At 32.3% G+C, this 22,906-nt stretch overlaps 1 protein-coding gene across 12 annotated transcripts in view; it reads right to left on the bottom strand.

Annotated features, from left to right (window-relative positions):
* Window positions 1-22,906, bottom strand: part of NLGN1 (neuroligin 1) — a 773,311-nt gene that overhangs the window by 410,872 nt on the left and 339,533 nt on the right. For 8 of the 12 annotated variants that reach the window (XM_074328041.2, XM_074328051.2, XM_074328067.2 and 5 more), the window contains 2 exons: window positions 19,695-19,754; window positions 12,766-12,918 (listed from right to left, as the gene is read on the bottom strand). In XM_074328041.2, the coding sequence (XP_074184142.1) occupies window positions 12,766-12,918; window positions 19,695-19,754 (213 nt within the window). The remainder of the gene's footprint in view (window positions 1-12,765; window positions 12,919-19,694; window positions 19,755-22,906) is intronic. The other 4 variants (XM_074328080.2, XM_074328082.2, XM_074328085.2 and 1 more) reach the window with 1 other exon arrangement.

Here is a 22,906-nt window from a genome sequence, read left to right as displayed (position 1 = left end):
GTCGACCTGCATTAGTGGGGCAGCAAAGTAAATAATTGGTAGTTTTCTCATATAAAGCAAATATCCCATTATAAAACATACATACAGAATGCATACATTGCACAGAAACCCATCTCTCTCCATTGCTTTATTACTATCAATATTCCCTACCCCCACTTGCTGTGTCTGGAAGATCCCTCTTGCTGGACTCCAGTTAACAGGAAGAAAAAAAGGTAACCCATGGGGTAGATGACTGCAGGTACACAGAACACAGCAAAGAATGGCGCAAGAATAACTTTGAACAACAGGGTTTTGGCTGTTTCTTTTTTTAAGCATTTCAGCATTTCACCTTTGATTTCTCTGAACTGTCATGTTTCACGGCCCTTCTGATATTAAGAAATAAATAAAACTTGGTAGTTTCCAGCTCAGAGCTCAAGTTAGCAACCTGGAAATGTTTTCAAACTGTTCTAATTTTGTTTGTTTGTTTGCTTTTTGTTTTGCCTTTCTTGGTCTTTTTTTTTTCCTCTAGACCTGATTTTTTTTTATATTTATCTGAACATAATTTTATTGTATATCCTCACATAACCTGTCACAAATACTTTCTAGAAAATAAAAGGATAAAAAGATATAAGTTTTTAAAAACTGTAGTTAATTACCTCCCTAAATATCAAGATTATACAAATTATGATGAAATATCACTAATAGAATTTGTGGCTAGTACACATTTGAATACAGAATAGCCTAGAATTAAGGAAAAGTTATATATACCTGCTAAGTCCTTCCAAACGTGTTCTTCTAGAAAACAAAACCAAGTACGAACTGTTGACTAAAGAAGAATCCATATTTCTTAAGGCTTATTTTCATACAAAGTCAAAAAAACTTAATTCTAACATTATCAAATCACATAAAAATCATTATATATTCTTTTCCGTCAGGAAAATTGCTATTAATTCTAATGATATTAGCACAGGATGCTTAATAACTTATTTCTGTTTGACTACATTATATAATTTCTCAGAGAACTGACTTTTCTAGAAAAGGTATTGATTTTCAAAGCTCAAATACAAGAAGCTAGCAAATACCAGAAGAAAGAAATTAATATTTCTCTTGGATATCTCCCATCTCAGGGATATGCTTCAACCCTTTAGAAATGTTTCTAAATGGTGACTTTATCAATATATAAATCAGTTGAGAAATACAACTTGTCTCATATTTGGAAAATTTTTAAGAATAATGGTTAAATCTATAGCCCTATCTGTACTGTTAGAGAAAATGGGTGGGTATACAGTTAAAGATCTCTCACCACAACCTTTGTCTGTTTGTGGCAATAATTGAGCACCTGAAATTCAGTTAAAAAGGATGAAGCTGCAAAATGCAAAGTTAAAGAAATTACAAATTTTTTTTCTTTTTCCCCCATTTTTTTTTCACAAAAGAAAATCTTTAAGCTGAGCTCGAAAAAAGTTACAGAATTCAGAGCCTATTATATACATGAAGTCAATAGTTATCCTTTCTGCAATATTCTATATACTTAAATTCAAAGAGTGGTGTTTCAACAACATTTTCATATTTATCTGCTGTGCATGAGCACCAATCTTTTTACTCACTATATGCTAAGCAGGAAAGAGAATAATGCAAATATTACATGTATGGTAAATGCAGAAATCACCAGTTTAAAATACTCATAAATTACAACTTTCCTGCACTATAGTTCTAGCACATGGGGCATTTCTCCAGAGGATCTAGAGGCTTTTCCTGACTGCTACTGGGGGCAGAGGTTTGCTATCATCAATAAGACCTCACCTCATTTATGTGGAACTAGACATGAGGCCTGGTATGCACACGGTTATTACTCTTTACGACCTGCAATCTCCATTACCAGTCATTCTTTCTACCTGCTCTGTATCTCAGGACATTCCTATCTTATCCTGAGTAGAGATCAAAGAAAATGAATGTGCATGCTTATGGACTTTTGAATTTTGTATGTAGAGCACTTTGCCAGTCGTGAGGAAATTGGATAACCAGATAAGACACTGTTTATTTTCCAGTTTGGATGCAAGGCATCTAGTATATTGAGCAGTTAATACACGCGACAATAACAAGTGGGGTTGGCTTTGTGCATGCCAAAGCAAAGGTCAGGCTGCCTAATCTATGCAAGCCTTGGGAAGACATGGATCAAGCTGTCCTGAGGCCATTTTATAGACAAGTCAGGTGATAGCTGGGCTATGTAGACTGCACAAGATGGGTACATGTGGCAAGTAAGCAGTTGGAAATGATCCTGGTAGGCAGCGAGGAGGTTCACCTGACTTGAGTGGAAGGGGCTTTCCGAAAACTAATAGAAAACACAGTTTCCTAAGAAGAGGAGCAACAGGAAAAATCTGGAATGGATCCCAGAGTTGTTGAGAAATATATAGAGATGTAAAGCTGAAGAAAATTGAAGACACTGGTTTTCTGTTGTAATTTTAAGGTATTTTTAAGGTGATCTGGCCTGTAAGTTTGGGTCTGGAGGTTCAGGGATCAGATGGAAGATCTGGAAATCCAAGGTGAGTAGATAAAAGCAATAGGAATAGAAAGAAGGAGACAAATATAAGGTATTACAAAAACAAAACAATAACAACAACAACAAACTGAACTGTGTCTATTAAAAACAGAAGGACAAAGAAAAACAAGCAATATCCAAATGTTTATGGAGTAAGTAAGTAGTGTTCAGGAAGGACTTTAGAAAAAGATATTATAAGGTGTTCTAGCAGATGAAATTGCAGTATATTTTTTAAGGCAAAATAGTGAAAGTGGATGGAATATCAAGGATTGTAGCACTAGGTCACGGGAAGGTGTGGTAGTACTGCCTTGTTTTCTTACTGAGGAATCATCAAAGGCAGGAAAGGGTCACAGAAAGCAAACTAACCTAAAAAGCAAAATCCAAGCCCTCACTCCGTTTAGAACAAACAGGAAAACTCACACAGGGTGAAAATGGAGACCCACATCTCCATTTAAAAAAAACAGTAATGTGTGACAACTATATTGCTTTTTTTTTTCCTTTTTTCCCCTCAGGAATATAGAGCAGGTGAGGGAGAAAACATTCAAGTGTCTCTGAAAAACCATAAAGTAATGTTCTCATCCTGTAGATCCAATAATTAGGGCTAGTCACTCCCCTGGGATCCTTTCCCTGTGTATTTGTATTTCACAAACAAATTTTGCTCATTTAAGTCAAATAGAGAACCATACCTGAGTTGTTTGTAGGTGATCTATTTGTTTGTTTGAATTTTTGCGTTTTCCCACAGCTGCTTAAGTGACTTATTCTGCTTCTAATTATCTTACATCTTTTTAAATTGTTTCAAAATATTGTATCTATAATTTAATATTTGACTTTGCAAATGCATGGGGAAAAAACAAAGAACTACGAAAAAAAAAAAAGAAAAAAAAAAAAACTAAACTGGGGTGGCCAGATGGCTCAGTTGGTTAGAGCGCGAGCTCTGAACAACAGGGTTGCCGGTTCGATTCCCACATGGGCCAGTGAGCTGTGCCCTCTACAACTAGATTGAAGACAATGAGCTGCCACTGGGCTTCCGGAGGGGTGGCTGGATAACTCAGTTGGTTAGAGCGTGAGCTCTCAACAACAAAGTTACCAGTTCAATTCCCACATGGGATGGTGGGCTGCACCCCCTGCAACTAAAGATTGAAAACAGCAACTGGACGTGGAGCTGAGCTGCACCCTCCACAACTAGATTAAAGGACAGTGACATGGAGCTGATGCCCCCCCCAGAAAAAAACAAACAAACAACAACAAAAAAACACAGCTGTGCTAGCATGAGAGGTACAAAGAGGCCTGTCCTGAAACCCTCAGTCTACATGTCACCTCCGCAAATATTATTTTTCTCAACACCCTGCTCTTTCTGGAAACACAGCTTATCAAAATTTGAGCTAATAGTTTTGTTTGTGTAATGTCAGTCTTGCTTACTCACTGTGAAGTTCAGAGAGGAAAGATTGAGTTTGATTTTTGGCAACTTGTGAACATAGGCACCCAATTAAGAGGAGCCCAGAGTGGGCACTTACATAGAAAATGCTGGGGAACTAATGAATAAGTAAGTGAATGCCTGAGCTAAGATGAGGACTTCTACTGTGAAAAGGAAACCAGATATCTTTTTGTTTATGGTTTGTTTATTGAAGTCCTTTGAGTACCTGGGAATTGTTAAATTCTGGACCCAGAAAAATATCTTGACTAGGAAAGAACAAAATTTTTATTCTATGTTCTGAGGTACTATTCCAAATCACTTATCTTAATGTCTCAAGAAAATAATGAAACACATACTCCCAACTTCCTCCCAGAACTAATAAAAACTATCTCCTTTTAAAGACAACTAAGAGCTTAAATGAGGCCCTATTCATAAAACAGAAAGACGAATAAGGTGGCATCATAATACAGTAGTTTATTACAATCTCTTATATTGGCCAAACTCTGGAATAATACTGATCATATTGATTCACACTCCTTCAAAGCAGGAATTCAAAAGAGCTCTCCATAATTTTGGTTTGATTTATTCCATTACCACAAAAAAAAAAAAAAAAGAGGCAAAATCTCTTGCTCTTTGTGTAAAAGACAGACACCCACACTCACCTGAGTCAGGCTCAGCTGGTCCCTCAGTTCTCCTTGAACAAAATATCAGTCTCAGTCGCTGATTTGCCAAGCATCTCATTTTAATGAGGCACAAGCCATTTTTTTGTATTCATAGCAGAATGTCAACTTTGATCAAGATCTAGGCCCACTCAACACACTTTTTAAAATGCAAATCTAATCGTGTCACTTATCTGCTTAATGCCCTACTATCATTGTTTCTCATTGTTCTTATCAGTCCTAAATCTCTAACAAGATGCTGCATAGCCTGCTGCCTGTTTTTAACCTTATTTGACACTGCCCACCCGTTACACAACCCAGCGCCCAGCTGGGTTTGCTCAGCTCCTTTAACATGCCAAGCTTCACTCTTCCTCTGGCTTTCACCCAGACTGTCCTCCCCACCTGAAATTCAGCCTGGCCCTCCACTCCATGACCACATCAGATCAACACCTATTGACTCTTCAGATCCACTTTAAATTCATTCAACATATATTTTCTGAGCAAATATCACGTTCCAGGGACTATGTTAAGCTTTGGAGTCAATAATAAACCAAACAATCCCAATATAAATAAGAAATAAAGGGTATGATCAATGTAGTACAAATAATTTTTTAAAGTATAAGACTTGTGGACTGGTGGCTCTTTTTAGATTTGATAAACATGGATGGTCTCTCTGAGAAGAAGACACAAAGATCAAAAGACTAGGAACTAGCCTCACAAGGACCTGGGGCAGAGGGAACAAAAAATATAAAATCTCTAAAATGGAAACGAGTTTTGTCTGAAGAACAAAAGATGGCTAGAACAGACAGGAAGAGCATTTCAGGAGGAACTAAGACACAGACAGGAGTTACTGGTACTAAGAGCTATGGATACAGATTTATGCAGAGTTTTGTCACAAGGGCAGGGAAGGGGTGTGAATTTTATTCTAAGTGAATAATGGGAAGCCACTGGAGGGAATTAGCAGAAAAGTGAGCCGGTATGATTTATGTTTTAAAAAGATAATCTGGTTTTGCTGTGTGGAGAATGAATTATGTATATGTAGAGAATGAAAGTGAAAGAGGAAAATAATGTAAGAGGTTCAAGGAGACTTGGTTTAGTTTGGTAAAAGGATAAATGGAAAAACAGAGATAGGTCCAGGATGTATGTTGGAATAATTCAGTAGAGAAGATGATGCATTGGATGTTGAACATAAAGGAGAGACAAATGAGGGAGAATGTATTGAGTTTTTGCTTGATCATCCAGATAAATGACAGGACCAACCCCATCAGTACAGTGTCCGGTTGAAGAGAAGACTGCCTAAGTTAGAATCGTAGCTCTACCGTGATTGCTATTTGGTCTGTGTGATTGTTAGTAAGTTGCTTAGCCTTTCTATTCATTTGTTTCTGCATTTGTGAAATTGGGAAAATGACAATCCTACCTCACAGAGTTACTGTGGAAATTTAATAATGCAATTAATGTAAATTACTCTAAACAACTTTTGGATATAAGTCTTCAATAAATGTGGCTATTATTACTATTGTTATCGTTGCAATTATTATTATAACCAGATGGGGAAGACAATGAAATATGCAGACCTGAGAAAATCTACATAGTTTAGCCATTAAGTTTGAGATATTCATTAGATAGCCACAAAGATATCAGTAGGTAGAAACACGTGAGTCTGGAGTTCTGAGGAATAGTCAGTCCTGAAGACAGAGTTTTGGAAGTCACTTTCATAGAGCTGGTATCTGGAGCCATGCATGAAGTCCCCTAGGGAGGCATTGTAGAGAAAAAAGGGAAATGATCCAAAAGTTATTCTTAATCTCACTTCAGCATTTAGAATCTGAGTAACACAGGGAGCCAGTAAAGGAGGCTGAGAAAGAGCAGATTGAGGTAGAAGGAAATCCTGGAATGATGCCAAGAAATAAGTACTATAACAAAGGACTAGTTACCTGTGTCCTGTGCTATGGAGAGATCATGTAAAATAAGCACAGAGAAGTAACCAGTGGAATACACAATCTGGAGGTCCTTGAGAATCTTGACAAGGGTTTTCTCCATTGAGTATAAGAATGGGAAACTTGAATGTCACCTCCTCTGAGAAAGCTTTTCTGAGTATCTAAAATAAAATGAGCTCTTTTCTCATTGCTTTTGTCATTTCTCTAGCACTTATCATATAGGTGGTTGCAAAGAAAGTCAACTTTGTGCTAAATCATTATCTATGTAAAAGACATAATTTCTGTAATTATTCACTTATTTTCTATCTCTCCTAATTGCTAGTAATCTGCTGGAGAGTACAGATTGCATCTATCTTGTTTTCACAGTATCTTCAGTAACCAGCAGAAGGCCTGATAAATAATATCGCTCAATTTATACTGAATGACTGCCTGAATAAATAAATTAATGAATGACCCGACATGACTGTACATATTACATATATATATATATATATATATATATATATATATATATATATACATATATATATTAAACTGACTGTTTAATACCCACGCGAATTGACATGCTTGCTTTCAGATTATCTCTAAGTTTTTGGCATAACCAAACAATTGCTTTTATTGAAATACACCTGAAAATAGTGAACAGATAGCCTACTTTGCATTGTATCTATCTAAAGTTTCTTTTTAAAAAGGATAAACAATACTTCTGCTCCAGGAGCTCATTTTAGCACTCAATATAAAATAGATTTACATCCAGCCCATATTGCAACCCATCTGATACAACTGATATTTGAAAGAAGAAATCTATGGACCAAATTAACCATCCATTACCCTGAATTGGTTTTTACCTTTATCTTATTATAAGTGAAATGACCAAATATTTTACTTGAATTGCAGTTGGTTAGTTCTTTCCTAAAATAACACTATAAACATTGTGGCCATCTATTATTATTTCTTTGGCCTTTACAGAGATTTAATATAAATAATCATATACTGCAAATATCTCTGTATCTTCTAATGACATAAACACTATCACATGTTTCCCATATTGTTTAGGGTTCCAAATAAAAACAATTTATATGATAATTATATCTGATAATACCAATTATGAAAATCAATCCATTATCCTTTTTACCTTGCCTCTAAGAAATTGGGATGTACATTTTTGTTCAATTCCAGTTGATATTCATTATCTAAATTTCTGTACCTTTTTTCTACAATGTATGTATTCCTATTCAATATTGTTTTAGCAACATATTTATGTGTATGCATTTGCATAAATTATCTGTACTTTTTTGAAGAAAAAAGAGTATGAATAAATAAAAATAAAAAGAACGTCCTTTCTTCCCTTTAGCTAATCCCAGGAATAATCCACGCTTCCTGGCCTTGCTCAAATATGACGAATTCTATGAAGACATTTTTTACTCCAAGTATGAACTGACTCCCTCTCCCACCTTTGAAGAACACATTCGAACTATCTTATAAAATTGAATACCTGATTATATATTCCTCTCAAATATAAGGTAACATTGAAGTTTCTTCGTTTGTTTATTTATTTGTTTTAGGATTTAGAACCAGACAGAAACAACAACAATGCAAAAGAGAAAAAAAATAATGACATAACATTGTTCCACTTCAGGAATTAATATGCTTTTCTTTTCAAGTCATCAGCATTACCTAGATTTTACCCAATCTCCTTGATGTAGGTTTTTTCAGATTCAAATATGAATCTTAGTCATCTCTCATATTGATGAATCTGATATTCTATGCTTCCTTTTTTGTTGTTCTGATTTTTCTTTTTATACATCAAGTGTCTATATACGCACAAATCAATTAATAAACTCAAATTATTATAAAATATGAAGTAGAATACTAAATATTTATTTCTCCCCTCAATTAGATTAAAAACTCTCTAAAGATAAGGACTATATTTTCTTCCTATTAATCTCTCATAGGAGATATTGCTGGAAACCATTGTTACATATTGAATGAATGACCATATCACAGTTATATTTATGTTATTTGTCTGATAATACTTGAAGCATTATTACTCCATAGACAATATAATTATAAGAATCAACAAATCTCATTAACCATTTCTAATAAAATAAAAATAAATTTATGTGCTCATTAAAATTGATATGCAGTAAAGTTAACAAAAGTTTGTTTTAAGTGATTTAGTCCAACATGGCATTATAAAATAAGCTAAATGTCACTCTTCAAGTAAAAGTAGATGAGCTAGCACCTCAAATTATTTTTTCCATAATGGATCTTACAAACATTAGAGTACTAAGTAAAACATTTAATTAGACTTCTCAAAATTTGCCAAATTTTCAAATAAATAGCAGTAGTATTTCTGAAATCTCTAAAACATTTTTTTTTCTAAAATAAATCATATAGGCTTGAATTATGAACTCATAATTGCCTATAAAATATCCATATCAAGATAAAAGTAATATTAAATTTCCATCACATAAAAATCATATTTGCCTAAATAAGATCCCAACAGTGGTATACATTTTTTCTTTTTTCTCTAAAAATAACTTATAAATTTATTCTTAATAAAGAGAGGTGGTTGCAACACATTTTTAACACTAAATTAGTAGATGTATTTTTTTTTCATTTTTGGAATTTGCAAATATATCATATGGATTGTTTCTATTTTCAAAAATGTTCATTGCACAATGTCTCATCCTAACAGTGAACAAATTATTTCAAATTCTCTTCCAATTCTTGTCCATAAGTACATATGTTTATCCTATTTACAATCATAACATTTAATATTATTTTCCATTTTTAAGAAAACAATCAAAATATTTCTCACTAAGTTTCCAATATTATAATTTTCACTAATTATGTATTATAATATTTAAAATAGCTCTAGTAATTATTTTAAATATATTGTAAAGTACTATGTAATGATGTATTAGATAACAGAGGATGAAGAGTTTATACTGGCTGAGGACAAAGAATGTATATTATCAAAAGTGAAAGAAAATCTAATTGTTCATTAGAGGTATGAGACTGAATGAGAGACGGTTACAGAGAGCCAGCTGTAAGACGAAACTGGGCAAGTGAGGTTAGCAGGCAGAGCCCTGTAGCCCCTGACACTTTTTTCAACCTTAGTAGTAGTTCTTCTTATCACTTCCAACAGCATTTTCCATACAATAATAAAGATAGTCTATATTTATTTACCACTCCAAAGGAAACAACAAAAAGGTCTTGGTTGAGGAACTAACCCCAACCTGTTCCCAGCTTCTGCAGAGCAATGCTATCATAGGAGGTGTTCTTAGCTTTGAATCTACTTCTACTTTCTAATAAATGAAATATTTTTCTAACCATGCAATGCTTGAAACTAGAATCTTGGCTGTTAGACAACTGTATGAATTTTATGACTGCAACATTATCACATTTTTACTTATTGCTAAAACAAACAAACAAAAAATCTTGTAATATTTCTCCTCTGGGAAGGCAAATTCAAACCAATACTAATTACATTGCCTGTTTCAGACATCCTGATTTTATCTGTCAATCATCTGAGAGCAGCAGTACTATAATTAGCTAATTTGTACATTGGACTTCAAAATTCATTTCCTTCACACCAAAACACCCAAATCTAAACACAGCTCAGGATTTCCTCTGATGTGGGATCAACTCATTTTTTACTTGACTTCCAACACTCTCCCAAGTGTAAACTAAACAGCAATATTTTTGGATCCCACATCCAAGAAACCTTGGCTTACCTTGTTACTGTTAGATAAATTATTAACACCAACAACAGCAACCACCCTACAGTCTTTACTGCAGTACTCCTGTCAGATAAGCTGTTCATCTGGCTGTGGTAGGTACCACACATGCAAAGTGTGCTGAAACAAATGTCCTAATAATTTATTTTTTGTGAATTAATTCACTTAAACACATTTCAACAAGGTCCAACACATATGCTAGGAATAAAGTGATCAGAATATATCTATTATAGAACCAATGTTCCAAGATGTACCTAAAAGTGTTTCACTAATAGAGTTTTGTACTTTATCATGTTGAAGGAGGGCTATCAAGGACCACTGTTCCCTAGTGGTTAGTATTAGTGTATGATGCATCTAAGAGGAACAAAGGAGCCAACTAAAGGTTAAATCCTATACTGCAATAGAGCCAGAACAAATATTTAATGCTGGGTAAATCATCCATCATCATCATCAACATTGCTTGCCATTATACAGACCAAACAAGTGATTGAATTCTTCATTGCTTAGCTAGTTAATCTGTTGTCCTACCATACAATCATTTAGAGTGTGGCATTTCAAGATAGGACATGGACAGGAATATAGGATTCAAATTAGTTCCTCATCAGTTCTGAATACATAAACAATGGGCAGAGCTTATGTTAACATAACAACAGTTCATTTTATGGAATTTTACTTTATGAGAGTACAACCAATAACATAACGAGGCAACACAAGGTGTGGCCAAACGATTTTGTGTTTTATGTGTGTGTGTGTGCGTGTGTGTGTCATGAAATGGATATTGAAGTCCTTAAGAACACTGTTACCACAATTTGGTATTTAATTTTATATCTTCAATCAGCAAACTGGTCACTGCATCAGGATTTTCAACTTGGGAAGTTCAGAAAAATGTGAGAAAAATAATAAAAACAACTGCACTGTAAACAATACTATAATTAAAATTGAATGCATTAAAGATATTGAAGATCCTCATTAAAATGTTCCAAAAGAAACAAATGACAACATTAAAATACTTAAGAATTGGTATGAACATCTCTTTATACATCTTCTAATATACAGAGTTTTCCCTGGTAGGAAGACATTCAACCCTGTGCACTGAAATTATAACAACAGCTGAAGCAATGCATGAGTAGACACTGTAGAGAAAGTTCTATACTTCGACAAAGCTACAGAACTATTTTATACCTACAATAATATAGTGTATCTATTACATCATTTGCCATATCCAAATTTAAAATAGCAAACTAGAAAAAGATCAAGATTTCAACTTTGCATTGCTAAAATATCTCTTTCCCCAAGACATAAACTTGATTGACAAAAATTATTCTGTGTTTATATTTTGAGATTACCATAAACATAAGATTATGTTTACATAGGAGTTAGAATAATAACTAACAGTGAAGAGGAACAAAACTGATTTCTCAATGGCTAAAATATATGATATTAACAATTATTATAATAGAGAATATAATTCAAATTCCTTTCTCAAAATATTTTAGAGTGAAGAATGAAAGAGGGAAGTGCCTCTTTGTGCTCAGATAGCATTACAAGTTATACCTATTTAAGTGTACAGCATGGAATAAGACTTAGAGAACAATAAAAATTAAAAGATAAAATCTTTTGTGATAAATTGTACTGTCATAGCAAATACTAACTAAAATGCTACAGATAAAAGTGTTTTATTAAATGACATAGTAATTTTACTCCTAAAATTTTGACAATATTACAAAAATTCAATTTATACAAGTAGAATAGCAAGATTGTCTTTTAAAAATTTGTTATTTCATAAAACAATATGCTTGTTTTGGAGTACTTCATAAATTATTTTGCAAATAGTATTTCTCTGCAGATTTCTTCAAAACCAAGAATCCCCACTTTGATTTTGTTTCACATGTGTATACATTATTGAATTGAACTTTTTGTCACTTTATGAAATCAATGCATGTTTTCAAAAATCAAATAATTCAATCAAAATACATTTAGACAAATATTTCTAATTATTATCTGACAAATTAAAAAGAAGCCCAAACCTACACCACATTGGCAAATAATCATTTCACAAAGCCAGTCTACACACATATTATGAGAATATAAACATGTTTCTAAATTCATGGCAAACATCAGAGAACTTTATAGCATTGTAGAAAAGAAAAGTAGAAGAAGGAAAAATGTGTCCAGGGACTAATTCTTCTTCAGAAAAACCCTGCCATTATTGCCTTTTACAGTTCGAGAAGGCCAAATCAGAAATAACATTCCTCACCAATGTGAATCATTTCATTATCTTTACTTCTAAATCTTAAAATCAACCCTAGCTGTTTTTTGTCTAGTAATTTATGAACATTTATAGAATTTATTGAAAATGTCAAAAACCTTGGTTCAAACAAAGTTAACAAGCATACAACAATGAGTGAAACAAAGCAAAGCAAAACAAAATGAGTCAAAACAAACTATCACATACTTCATGGATTAATTAATGGTGAAAAAAAGAGAGATTTCTTACCAAGTACACCAAGTCGATAGTTGACTGTGATGACGATCACATTGCCATAACTTGCCAAGACACTCCCATCATATAAATTTCCAGTACCTTCCATATATGAGCCACCATGAATATACACCATCACTGGTTTGGGACCCCCACTGTCCCGAATGTCTGAAAAACAAATGATTGGCAATTGTTCGCATACTAAAAAACACACATAATAAAGCATAGAATACGTTTTCCACTTTAGGGACAAAAGGGAATATTTTTATATAGTTCTTTAAATTGTTTTTGTTAAAGTGTTTCTTAAGCAACTCATACTGAGAGCTGTTAAAAAAAAAAAGCAATACATATCCATTGTTTTCTATCCCAAATATTGTTTAAAAGTATAAACTGAATTATAAAACTTGGACGAATTGAAAGCAGGTATGAATTATAGGCTTTTTGATTAATTCCTGACATGAAAGTATAACCAAAAGAAATAATACAATAATAATGATTCTTAGAACTATTTTTTTAAAATGTTATAGACCTCATATGGAAATTATGAACCATAAACTAAGGACAAAGGTATCACTGCTATTGGGAATAAAACACTCTGTTTTTCCATTTCTTATTTGTTGTAAAGATTTGTATTCAATGTATCATAATCATGTTGAATAATTTATGCTCCCGTTTGTTAATATAATTACTACACTCTGTTATATGTGTTGCAAGTTTCATTTTACTACTCAGGTACTGTCAGGTGAATGTTTAAGTAGTAAACTCACACACATCTGTACTTCTGTTGTTGCATTTAAGAGACTGTCATTTAAATAGTATGTTTTAGTTAAGTCCAGATTATTTGTTCATTCCAACTACACTTACACTTTTGGGGGAAAAAAAAACAACAGACTCAATTATATTTTTTACCTCTTTGTGTAACTATTGTACTTTTCTTAGCCCTATTTTGGGTCTATGATTTTGCCATGTTAGACATGAGACAGCATAGAGCTAAATTCAAGGGTAAGGTGCCAAAATTTAGGGATATGTTGAAGTGATCTCTACAGCTCTGAACTTTAATCAAATGTATTTTTCTAGGATACCTTCCTCAATTATGTAGTTTTCAACAAGGATCTAGAAATATAAAAAAGGATCTAGAAAATATAAAAAATATATATATACAGAGGATGCCACAAAAATGTATACACATTTTAAGAAAAGAAAAAACTGTATTAAAATTACACTGATGGTAACCACTTGGAGCACCTCTCGTAATTGCAGAAGTCAAACGTGCCTTGTATTCGTCTTTTATTATCAGGATATATTATTACAATTTTAATATAGCTTTTTCCTTTCTTAAAATGTGTATTTTTGTGGCAACCTCTGTGTGTGTGTGTGGGTGTATGTGTGTGTGTATGATTATGAATACATACATACATAAAACATTACTATTACATAATAGCCCATGATCTCTTCTATCTACAATTGAAACAAAATTACATCTACAAAATTACAATTGAAACAAAATAAAGTACATTATCTTTTTTTAAAATTCCAATGTGTCATTTAAAAATATTTTTTTTCCCTTTGCTTTTGACATTATTTTTTATCAAGCTTAAATCTCCTATGTTTTTATGATTGAGATTTCAGCTCTCTGAAAAGACTAATATGATAAAAACTCTTTGAAAAAAACTGGTGATTATTTAGAGGCTACTTTACATTTCCAGTAATAAAAGATATTTTAAAAATATAAATGCCTCAATGTTTCTACTGTAATAGTAAAGTGATTTCTTTAAATGAAAACTCAATTTAGGATCAGCAGTTTCACCTCAACATGTTTGTCCAGATTTCAAGTTGAGGAAGTAGCTCATTGCAGAATTCAGAGACTTTATTTTATTTTATTTTTTTATTTAATACTAGCATATAAACTTAACATATTTCCCTTCCCCACGAAGAGTGTACTTGAGAAGAATGTCTTATTTTCAGGTGGTGAGAGGAGGGTACTTTGACATAGAAATCATCCACCAAAGACAGATATAGTTAGGAGGAAAACTTAAATGTATTTGCTCCTTAAAGTCTTGGGAGGGAAATTGGTATTCACTCATTTGTAAAGATTTTGGGAGTTTGTGGACATATTCGGTTTACACAGAAAATAATCCTTTTGAAAAATTTTAAGCTATCCTCCTTAAATGCCTATTTGCTACATACAGTTTTATACATACAGCTACAGTTTTATACATTTGCTACACACAGCTTATTTTCCAACTATGGCTGGCATTGAAGAAGCAATAATAAATTATTAAACTGAAATCATTAACTGACTGTTCACAGCAGACACTGTACTCTGCTAATTGTATGCTTGGAGGTAGCACAGAGGGTGGCCGTTTCAGAATTCTTCTTTAATTAAAATTACATAGAATTACAAAGCACCAACTGTGAACAGTAATGAAATCTTGGTAGAACCATTCTGTTCACCTGGAAAACAATACAGGCACACATTGAGAAGACCTGCCACATTTCATACCTAATAACAGAATGGAGTGGCCATTGTCAGGAAACACTGAAAATAGGACAATAGAGTCTAGGAGCTATTTTGAGTGCTATCTCTTTATTTATATTTTTAATTAGACTTGAAAAGATTACTGATATTTTGAGCTGATTCTAATTTTCAGTTTGTCTTTGCAAACTTCGCAAAGATTTCAGCCTTGCCTAAGAGCTTAATACGTTGAACAACTGTTTTCCTGAAAGTTCTATAAACTCCCAATGCTGTGTTCCGAAACATATTTATTTTTGCTTGAAGTAACTCTGAAGTTAATGCTGCACAAGGTATTAATTAATTATTAATGTCGGTAAAATTTTTGTACATAACAACCCTTCATATTGCCAACAAAATTTGGGAAAATGCTGTATTTCTATTACAGAACAATTCAAATTCTTTGGTAATGTTTTATCAGAGTAGTCCACCTTAGATTTATTTTGATAGTGTTTTATCACAGAGGTTTACCTTAGACTTAATTATTCTCCATAGTATGGGTGTTTTTGCTTGTAGTAATAAATAGCTTAAATTATATTTATATTTACTTTTAATTTTGAAGAAACCCACAACCTTTATAAATTAAACTGACATATCAGATAGCCTACTATTCAATACTATCTGCTAATGCCATCATTTTGATAATAAAACTGTGGGGAACCATTATGTTTTAATGCAAATATATTAGAAGTACTTTAGAAATTTATAATTTATTAGAGCCAATGTGTCCCTCTACATCTTGTCTCATATTTTTCCCTATAAAGAAGGAGTATTTCACCTAAGTTATTGACTTTGCCTAAACAGCTGCTACCAACTTTAGTAAAATCAAATGAACATACTCAGAAAAGAAATCACTAGCTCAGGTTCAGTAAAATCACATATGTTCATAAAGCATGTTTGTATTTTATGTGATTTGCCATTTTTTTAAAGCTTTGCTAAGTATTTAGGTCGCTGAAAAAAGTGAGATGTTAAGTGGGGAAGACTAACCATTCGTTATTTTTGTTCTAAATTTTTTATGGTAAGAAAGTAATTTTTTCACATTCAAAAAAATAATAAACTTGGAATTTAAGTAAAACCTTGATTTTAAATTTTGTAACTATTTTAACTTTTGGATTAATAAAAATGTTAAGCCAATGTATCAAGTATCAATAGATCTAGAGCAGTTAACGGGGATGTATTTGTGGCTGATAACCAACATTTAGATTCACAATTCTTTTAATGGTCCTAGTGAATAATTACTTGTCACACACCTCTTAACAGTGTATTGGTTTCTGTCTTCTTCATGGACTCACGAAGTTTTTAATTGCCCATATTTTAGAGTTTTTGACGTTTAACAGTTTTAAATTGTGGAGTATTACCTCAATTAAATTTTTCTCTGACCTACACATTTAGAGATATTTCAAAATATTTTTATGCCCCCTACTCATTTTATGACCCTTAGTTATTTCAAACCAGCAAAATGGTATAGAAGTCAGTTGGCTGAATTTGTGCTTACTGAACTGCACTTGATCAAAGATACAATTTTTAGTTTAAAAATACTAAAAAATCTACAAGCTATATGTAGATTTGCATCTATAAAGTTGCATTTGAATACTGAAACATTAAGGTATTTTTAGCACAATTAAAAAAATTTAAAATATTTCTAAAATTCCCAAAATATATCCATAAGAATATAGGATGTTGGTTTGACCCATTTTTCATCACTTCAGATTAGTCTTGTTTGAAACTATGGAAATAACCTGTAAAATATGAAATTCTTTTGGTTATTATAAAACACAAATGAAAAGTGATACAATTGTGTTTGGCCTAAAGGTAGCAAAATAATAATAACAAACACACACAGGAGAATTAGAAGTGAAATATTAGTATACTCCACTAAGAGGCCTTGGGTTAGTTTGAGTGAGGGGCACACCCACTCAATGTCTCAGGCAGCCTCAATGCAGGGGCTGAGGTAAGGACCTGGACATCAGGTAAAAGGAGTAGGGTTATCAAGAAATAATGGAGAATTTCATATAAATTACCATATAACTAGGCTTCCGACTAAAGTAAAAGAAGTAGTTTATCAAGAAATTTATGTTTGTTGCTTTATGTTCAGTGATATTGATTCAAAATTTGGAACAAATTAAAGGTGAAAATTGGTCTTGCTTTTGCGTTACCACTCACGTCTACAAAATAATTGTAAAAGGAATTAAATAGAAGATGCTCAGACTTTTCTACAAAGGTTTTTATCCTGGAGGATATTTGAATTTATCTTTCTTGACTTCTAAACAATTATCTAAAACAACAGCAACACAGAGAAATGGGCTGAACTTGAATAGACTACTTTGACATTCTATATTTCTGAGCCTTCAAAAACATTCATTGATTTGAAAACTGCTGTGGCTGACTGGTTTAGTGCTTAACCTGAATAGTACCTGTCAATTTAAATAGGGTTTAAGATATTTTTAATGACTATTTAAAAATGTTACATGTGCTTCAAAATGGGCCTATAAAATAGACTCATTGACAAGGGCTTAGCTCAACTACATTTGCTCAGCTGTATCTTTTGTGAACATGTAAATGTCTGATTTGATGCTGTATTTTTTTTTTTTACTAAAAGAAAAAAAGAAGTACATTAAACCAGCAATCAAAGTATTTTTTTACAGAAACATGAGGTATTATACTAGCCTTGTGAGTACTCTGGGAAATTTTAGAGTTTACAAAGCGACCCAATAAAAAGTCATTTATACTTAGGTATTATTTAGATAACAAATATCTAGGAGTTAAGGATTTTTAGAAAGTTCAACAAGTCCAAAAGTCCTCAGGGGGAAGCACTGTTCTTTAGAGCACTGGAACTAGTAACCATGTGCTCAAAGTCTATAAATTTCCTGAGTGTTTGAATAGTTCAAATTCCCAACAGCATTAAAAAAATCATTTTAATATGATTTTGATAATGTTTATTTCTAGCTATTTAGCATTCAAAATATAACCCTTGGTAGCTATAATGATTTATTTCAAAAATGTATGATTGCCTGGTGTTTAATCTTTAACCTACTATTAGGGTCATAGTAAATGAATTTTTAATCAAATGTCATAAATTTCATGATAAAATAATTTTTAATTTAAATATTATAAAAATATTAAGACCCGATATAATTTTTATGCTTTCAATACTTCACTTCTATCATTTCATTTTCTACTGTGAAATAGTTTATTAAATATATATCTAATGAAAACAATTCAAACCATTTACTAAGGATTCAATCATTCATAATTGTAATTAATGGAACTAGCACTTCTGCTAGCCTACTGGTAGATTATTTTATTTTGGAAAACCTTTCTTACTGTATTATTAACATCTTTATGAGGTTTAATCTCTAGGTTTCTGGAAATTACTTTTAAACATGGGATTTCATTAATCACCTCTGCAAGAATCATAGCTAGGGTGGCATTTAGAAAAAAAAGGAAGTTGTAATTGGAACCAAGATGAACTGAAAGAATCAGTGGGCCTTCCTACACACTCCACTTAACACCAGGTAAAAGAATGAGAAATGTCAAATCCATGTAATGTGCACTTAGATTTACAGAGTAAATCAGAATTACATGTCATAAGAAAGTTAGAAAGATGAAAAAAAGTTTTGGTATTAATGAAGCAGGAAATATTTTATTGTTTATAGTTGGCAATACTTTGAAAAACAGAATATTTTTTATTTGCCAGTCTAGAAATTATGTACCTTTGAAATTAAAAGGTATCTATATAATCTTGTTAAAAAAAACAAAACCCTATAAATTCTACCAAAAATACTCAACTATTATGAACCCAGAGTACTTAAGTTGTTGTACAATGTTTACTACAGTTATCTAAATAGGTATAATGCTTTTCTTACCTGTAAAACATCATTTATTTATGCCCCATCAATAGAGAACAGTATTTTTGAAATCTAAACTGTATTGCTCAAGAAACACTTTGTATCAGCTTTTAATTTTGTCCTTCACTTTATTGGGTGGGGGGGTTCTTTTTAAGCAAATATCAAATATAAAAATGAAACACACTTTGATATTGGGTAAGATATTTACATATATTAGAAAACATGCAAAATGGGTACAGAGAGACTAGAGGGGAGAGATTGTTAGTTCAAAGAATATGGACAAATTTCAGTCAAAACGTGGGATGAAACATATCAAAAGTCAGTTCAAGAAAACAAAAACAAAAAAATGCCCCTCTTTTTAAAACATTTTAATGGGTGGTATCAAAATGCAAAACTTAACATTCATTTTTAAAAAAAAATTAAAAATGTATATTTATATGTAACAACAAGCAAGAAGACAAAACACATCAAAAACGGGAATTAAAAACAACTCTTCAAAAAAAGACGAGAAGTGAAAAAATAGAAAGGGGTGGAAAAAGTGATTGAGGTCCTTGTCATGCAAATAGATTTGGTGGAAAAAATACCTTCATCTTCAGCACCGTCATTATCACCTAAATCATCTGTCTGTTTCTTTGTAAGGGGACCTAGGATTGAGAACGGAGAAATGGAGGGGGAAAAAAAAAAAGACAATTCAAGAATAAACAAGACTGAGGGGAAAAAATAAATGTAAATACTAAAATTCTCAAGGATATTTCCAAAAAGAGTGGGAAAGTGTTTAAGTCAAAGTTGATTATCTATTTTATTTAAGAAAAAAATCCCTTTCCCCAAAATATCTCATAGAAGATTTGATTTGTGAATATATCCATCATAAAAAAAATGCATTATGATTTGAAACTCAAGTTATAAGCAAAGAAAATAATTTTTTAAATACACAACTGCATACAAAAAAATGAACAGTTCTATTAGCAGAAAGAATTTAATTTATTCAGTGTCTTTTCTAATTAAAGCTGGTGACAACAATAAAAAAATGTAGGCTAACAGTCTTTAATTTGGGACAATATAATAACATTAGGGAAAACAGAGATATGAACATTTTTAGAGTGAACTTCTTTTTCATTTTCTTTTGTTTTTTTGTAAGAGCATCAACACTTGGGTTTTACACATTTTTATATCATACATTATTCAAAACTGTGACTTTTTAAAATTACTTGTCATAACACAAATATTTCCCCATGTGTTTCGATTAAACACTAGCTGTGGATTTAAGACATTTGCAAATGGCACAAATGTAGGAACGGATAATCTCATCACTAGGTAGAGCCAATGGAAGTCATCGTTTAGCTGTTAAGGTAGTTACAGAGTCAGGGCTTATATTTCATAACCAATTTAGGAATATAATGGAATTATGCCCTGGTGCAATTTCATGCCCAGTACAGTTATTTATAATGGGATCAAGTCTTAGGATAATAATCATATTAAAACACTGTGAATGTTTAATAAATGTTTTACTGTACTTAACAATACTAATTTGCTAAAATAAAGGAGCGCACCAAAGGGGAAGTCAAAGGCCATATGAAAGTAATTTTAATTGTCACATACTTGACATATTCGACCCAAAAAAAGCAAGCGAAGACCCACATTTCTTTTTGTTTCCACAGCCACTTAATTTGTATGACATTTCATAATCCTCATGCAAAAAGCAATCATTACAAACACAGGACGCTCAAGTTAAAAGACAGCCAACCACAGAGCAGTAAGCAAGAGAAATTTGTCATGCATAAAATAAGTCACAGAAAAAAGAGAAGAAAAGAAAGACTGAAAGTCATGTGTTGATTTCAATAATATAAATAGTAAAGAAGCAGGCATTAATTCTAAGTGCACTTCATAGGGAAGGGTTGTTAAACATTTTTGAGAAAGATTTCTAATTCTATTCAGCGATTACCATGCATTATGTTTATAATTCACAACTATACCTAATATCACAACCCTAAAAGAATAAAGAGCACCCTCCCAGAAAACAGAAGGTAAAAGATTAGATATAATAATACAATTATGCATCATCAGCTCAGAGAGACTATTTTTCAGCTTGAAAAGTAGTAATAACTAGCAAAGATCAAAAGATTGGAAATGGAGAAACTGATGATGTAATTAAAGAGACCTGTTGACTACTCAGTTGTTAATCATGGTTTCAAGGTCATTTCAAATACAGACAGACGAGCTGTATACAATAATTTAAGTGATACACTTTTATAGTCACTCCTGCTAGTAATCATTCCATTAAGAGAAAACCTAGATGAAAGCAATAGTTTATGTTAATTGGCACTCAGTTCCAAGTTCACAGAAGTCTACATTTCTTTAATATGACCCTATTTGAATGCAAAAAGAACCCTCAGTATTATTTGATGTTCATGCAACAATGATGCTATATTTCTGAAAAATAGAAATGTTTTTAATTTAAATATAAAAATTGCTGGTATCAGAAATCTATTTGAAGTTTTCCAATTTTAAAGCATGCAAAATATCAAACTTAAAAAATTATATTTTTATGCTTTTTATTTTTCTGTAATTCCCTAAAGCAGTAAACAAACAAACTTCAACAAATGTATTTTCTTGCATTTCTATTTTCAAGAACGCTATATAGAAGTTGCGGTTTTATTTACTGGTGAACAACACAGATCAGGCACGGTGGTAATTATTTATTGCTGCCAAACCACTATCTACTTTCAAATTTCAGTTAAATTACTTAGTTTGCTTAATTCTTGGCTATACTAAGAAACCACTAATGTGAGCTCAAAATTTTTTGCTGTATCATCAGTTCACTAATATTTGGAGACACTTGTAACCTATCACAATTACCTTAAGTCACTCTCTTCATTTTGTGTCGGGCTTTACAAGGCATCTCTTTTAGACAATTAAGATGTCTTTCTTTCCCCTCTTGGGTACTCAAGGCAATTTACATGAATTATTTGGGAAAGCCTTCACGTTCTACAACCATGAGCCAGTAGTGTTACGTACTTTGCACATACGCAGAATTGCTAGCTCTTGGGCTACATGAGATGTGACAGTAAGATAATTTTTATTAAAACATGGTCTCCCATTTATTTGAATGTGGGAGATAGTTCTCAGTTGCTATTTGACCCCCACTCTACATATGTAGAGATGCCATGGAAATGATACTCTATATACAATAAGAATTTTTCCATGGATGCAATGGCTGAACCAGATTTTGCTACATATTTATTCTCACCTTCCCTACTCAGGTAGCTGCATGCCTTTTAACTTATGGGGGGTAATGATTACATACATCCATTGCATGGACATCTCTCACTGCAATAAATCTGAAGAGTTAAAAACCAATAGAGATATTGCTTCAGCATCATAAATAGATGGGGACATCATTATCCTAGAGAACAATTAAAATGAGTTCTCCCAACTACAGAATTTCACTTACTGAATACTAAATAAAACCTTATTTTTAGATCATATTAAATTGTTTCCACAGTATGAGTTCCAGTAATATTTGTGATTTCAGCATAACTGGGTTTTCTTAATATCAATAATTCTTACAAATTTCATTTTTAAAGGTTCCCTGGGAAGAAGAGGGCTGATTACAGTTTTTGGCAAAACTGATTTAAAAAAGAAAGAAAACGGATATCCTTTATCTCCTATACCTAAAGTTACTGAGAATAAATATCTAGAGGGTCCATGGTTACAAACTGAGAAACTCAACATTGGTTTCTCTAGGAAGCCTCAATAGAGTAAACATATGCTAGTGGGTTACAGAAATAGATCCCTA

Source organism: Rhinolophus sinicus, chromosome 17 (assembly GCF_057876585.1).
Source record: "Rhinolophus sinicus isolate RSI-liver-muscle chromosome 17, RSI-T2T, whole genome shotgun sequence".
Lineage (NCBI taxonomy): Eukaryota > Metazoa > Chordata > Mammalia > Chiroptera > Rhinolophidae > Rhinolophus > Rhinolophus sinicus.
This window is presented reverse-complemented; position numbering and strand designations above follow the sequence as displayed.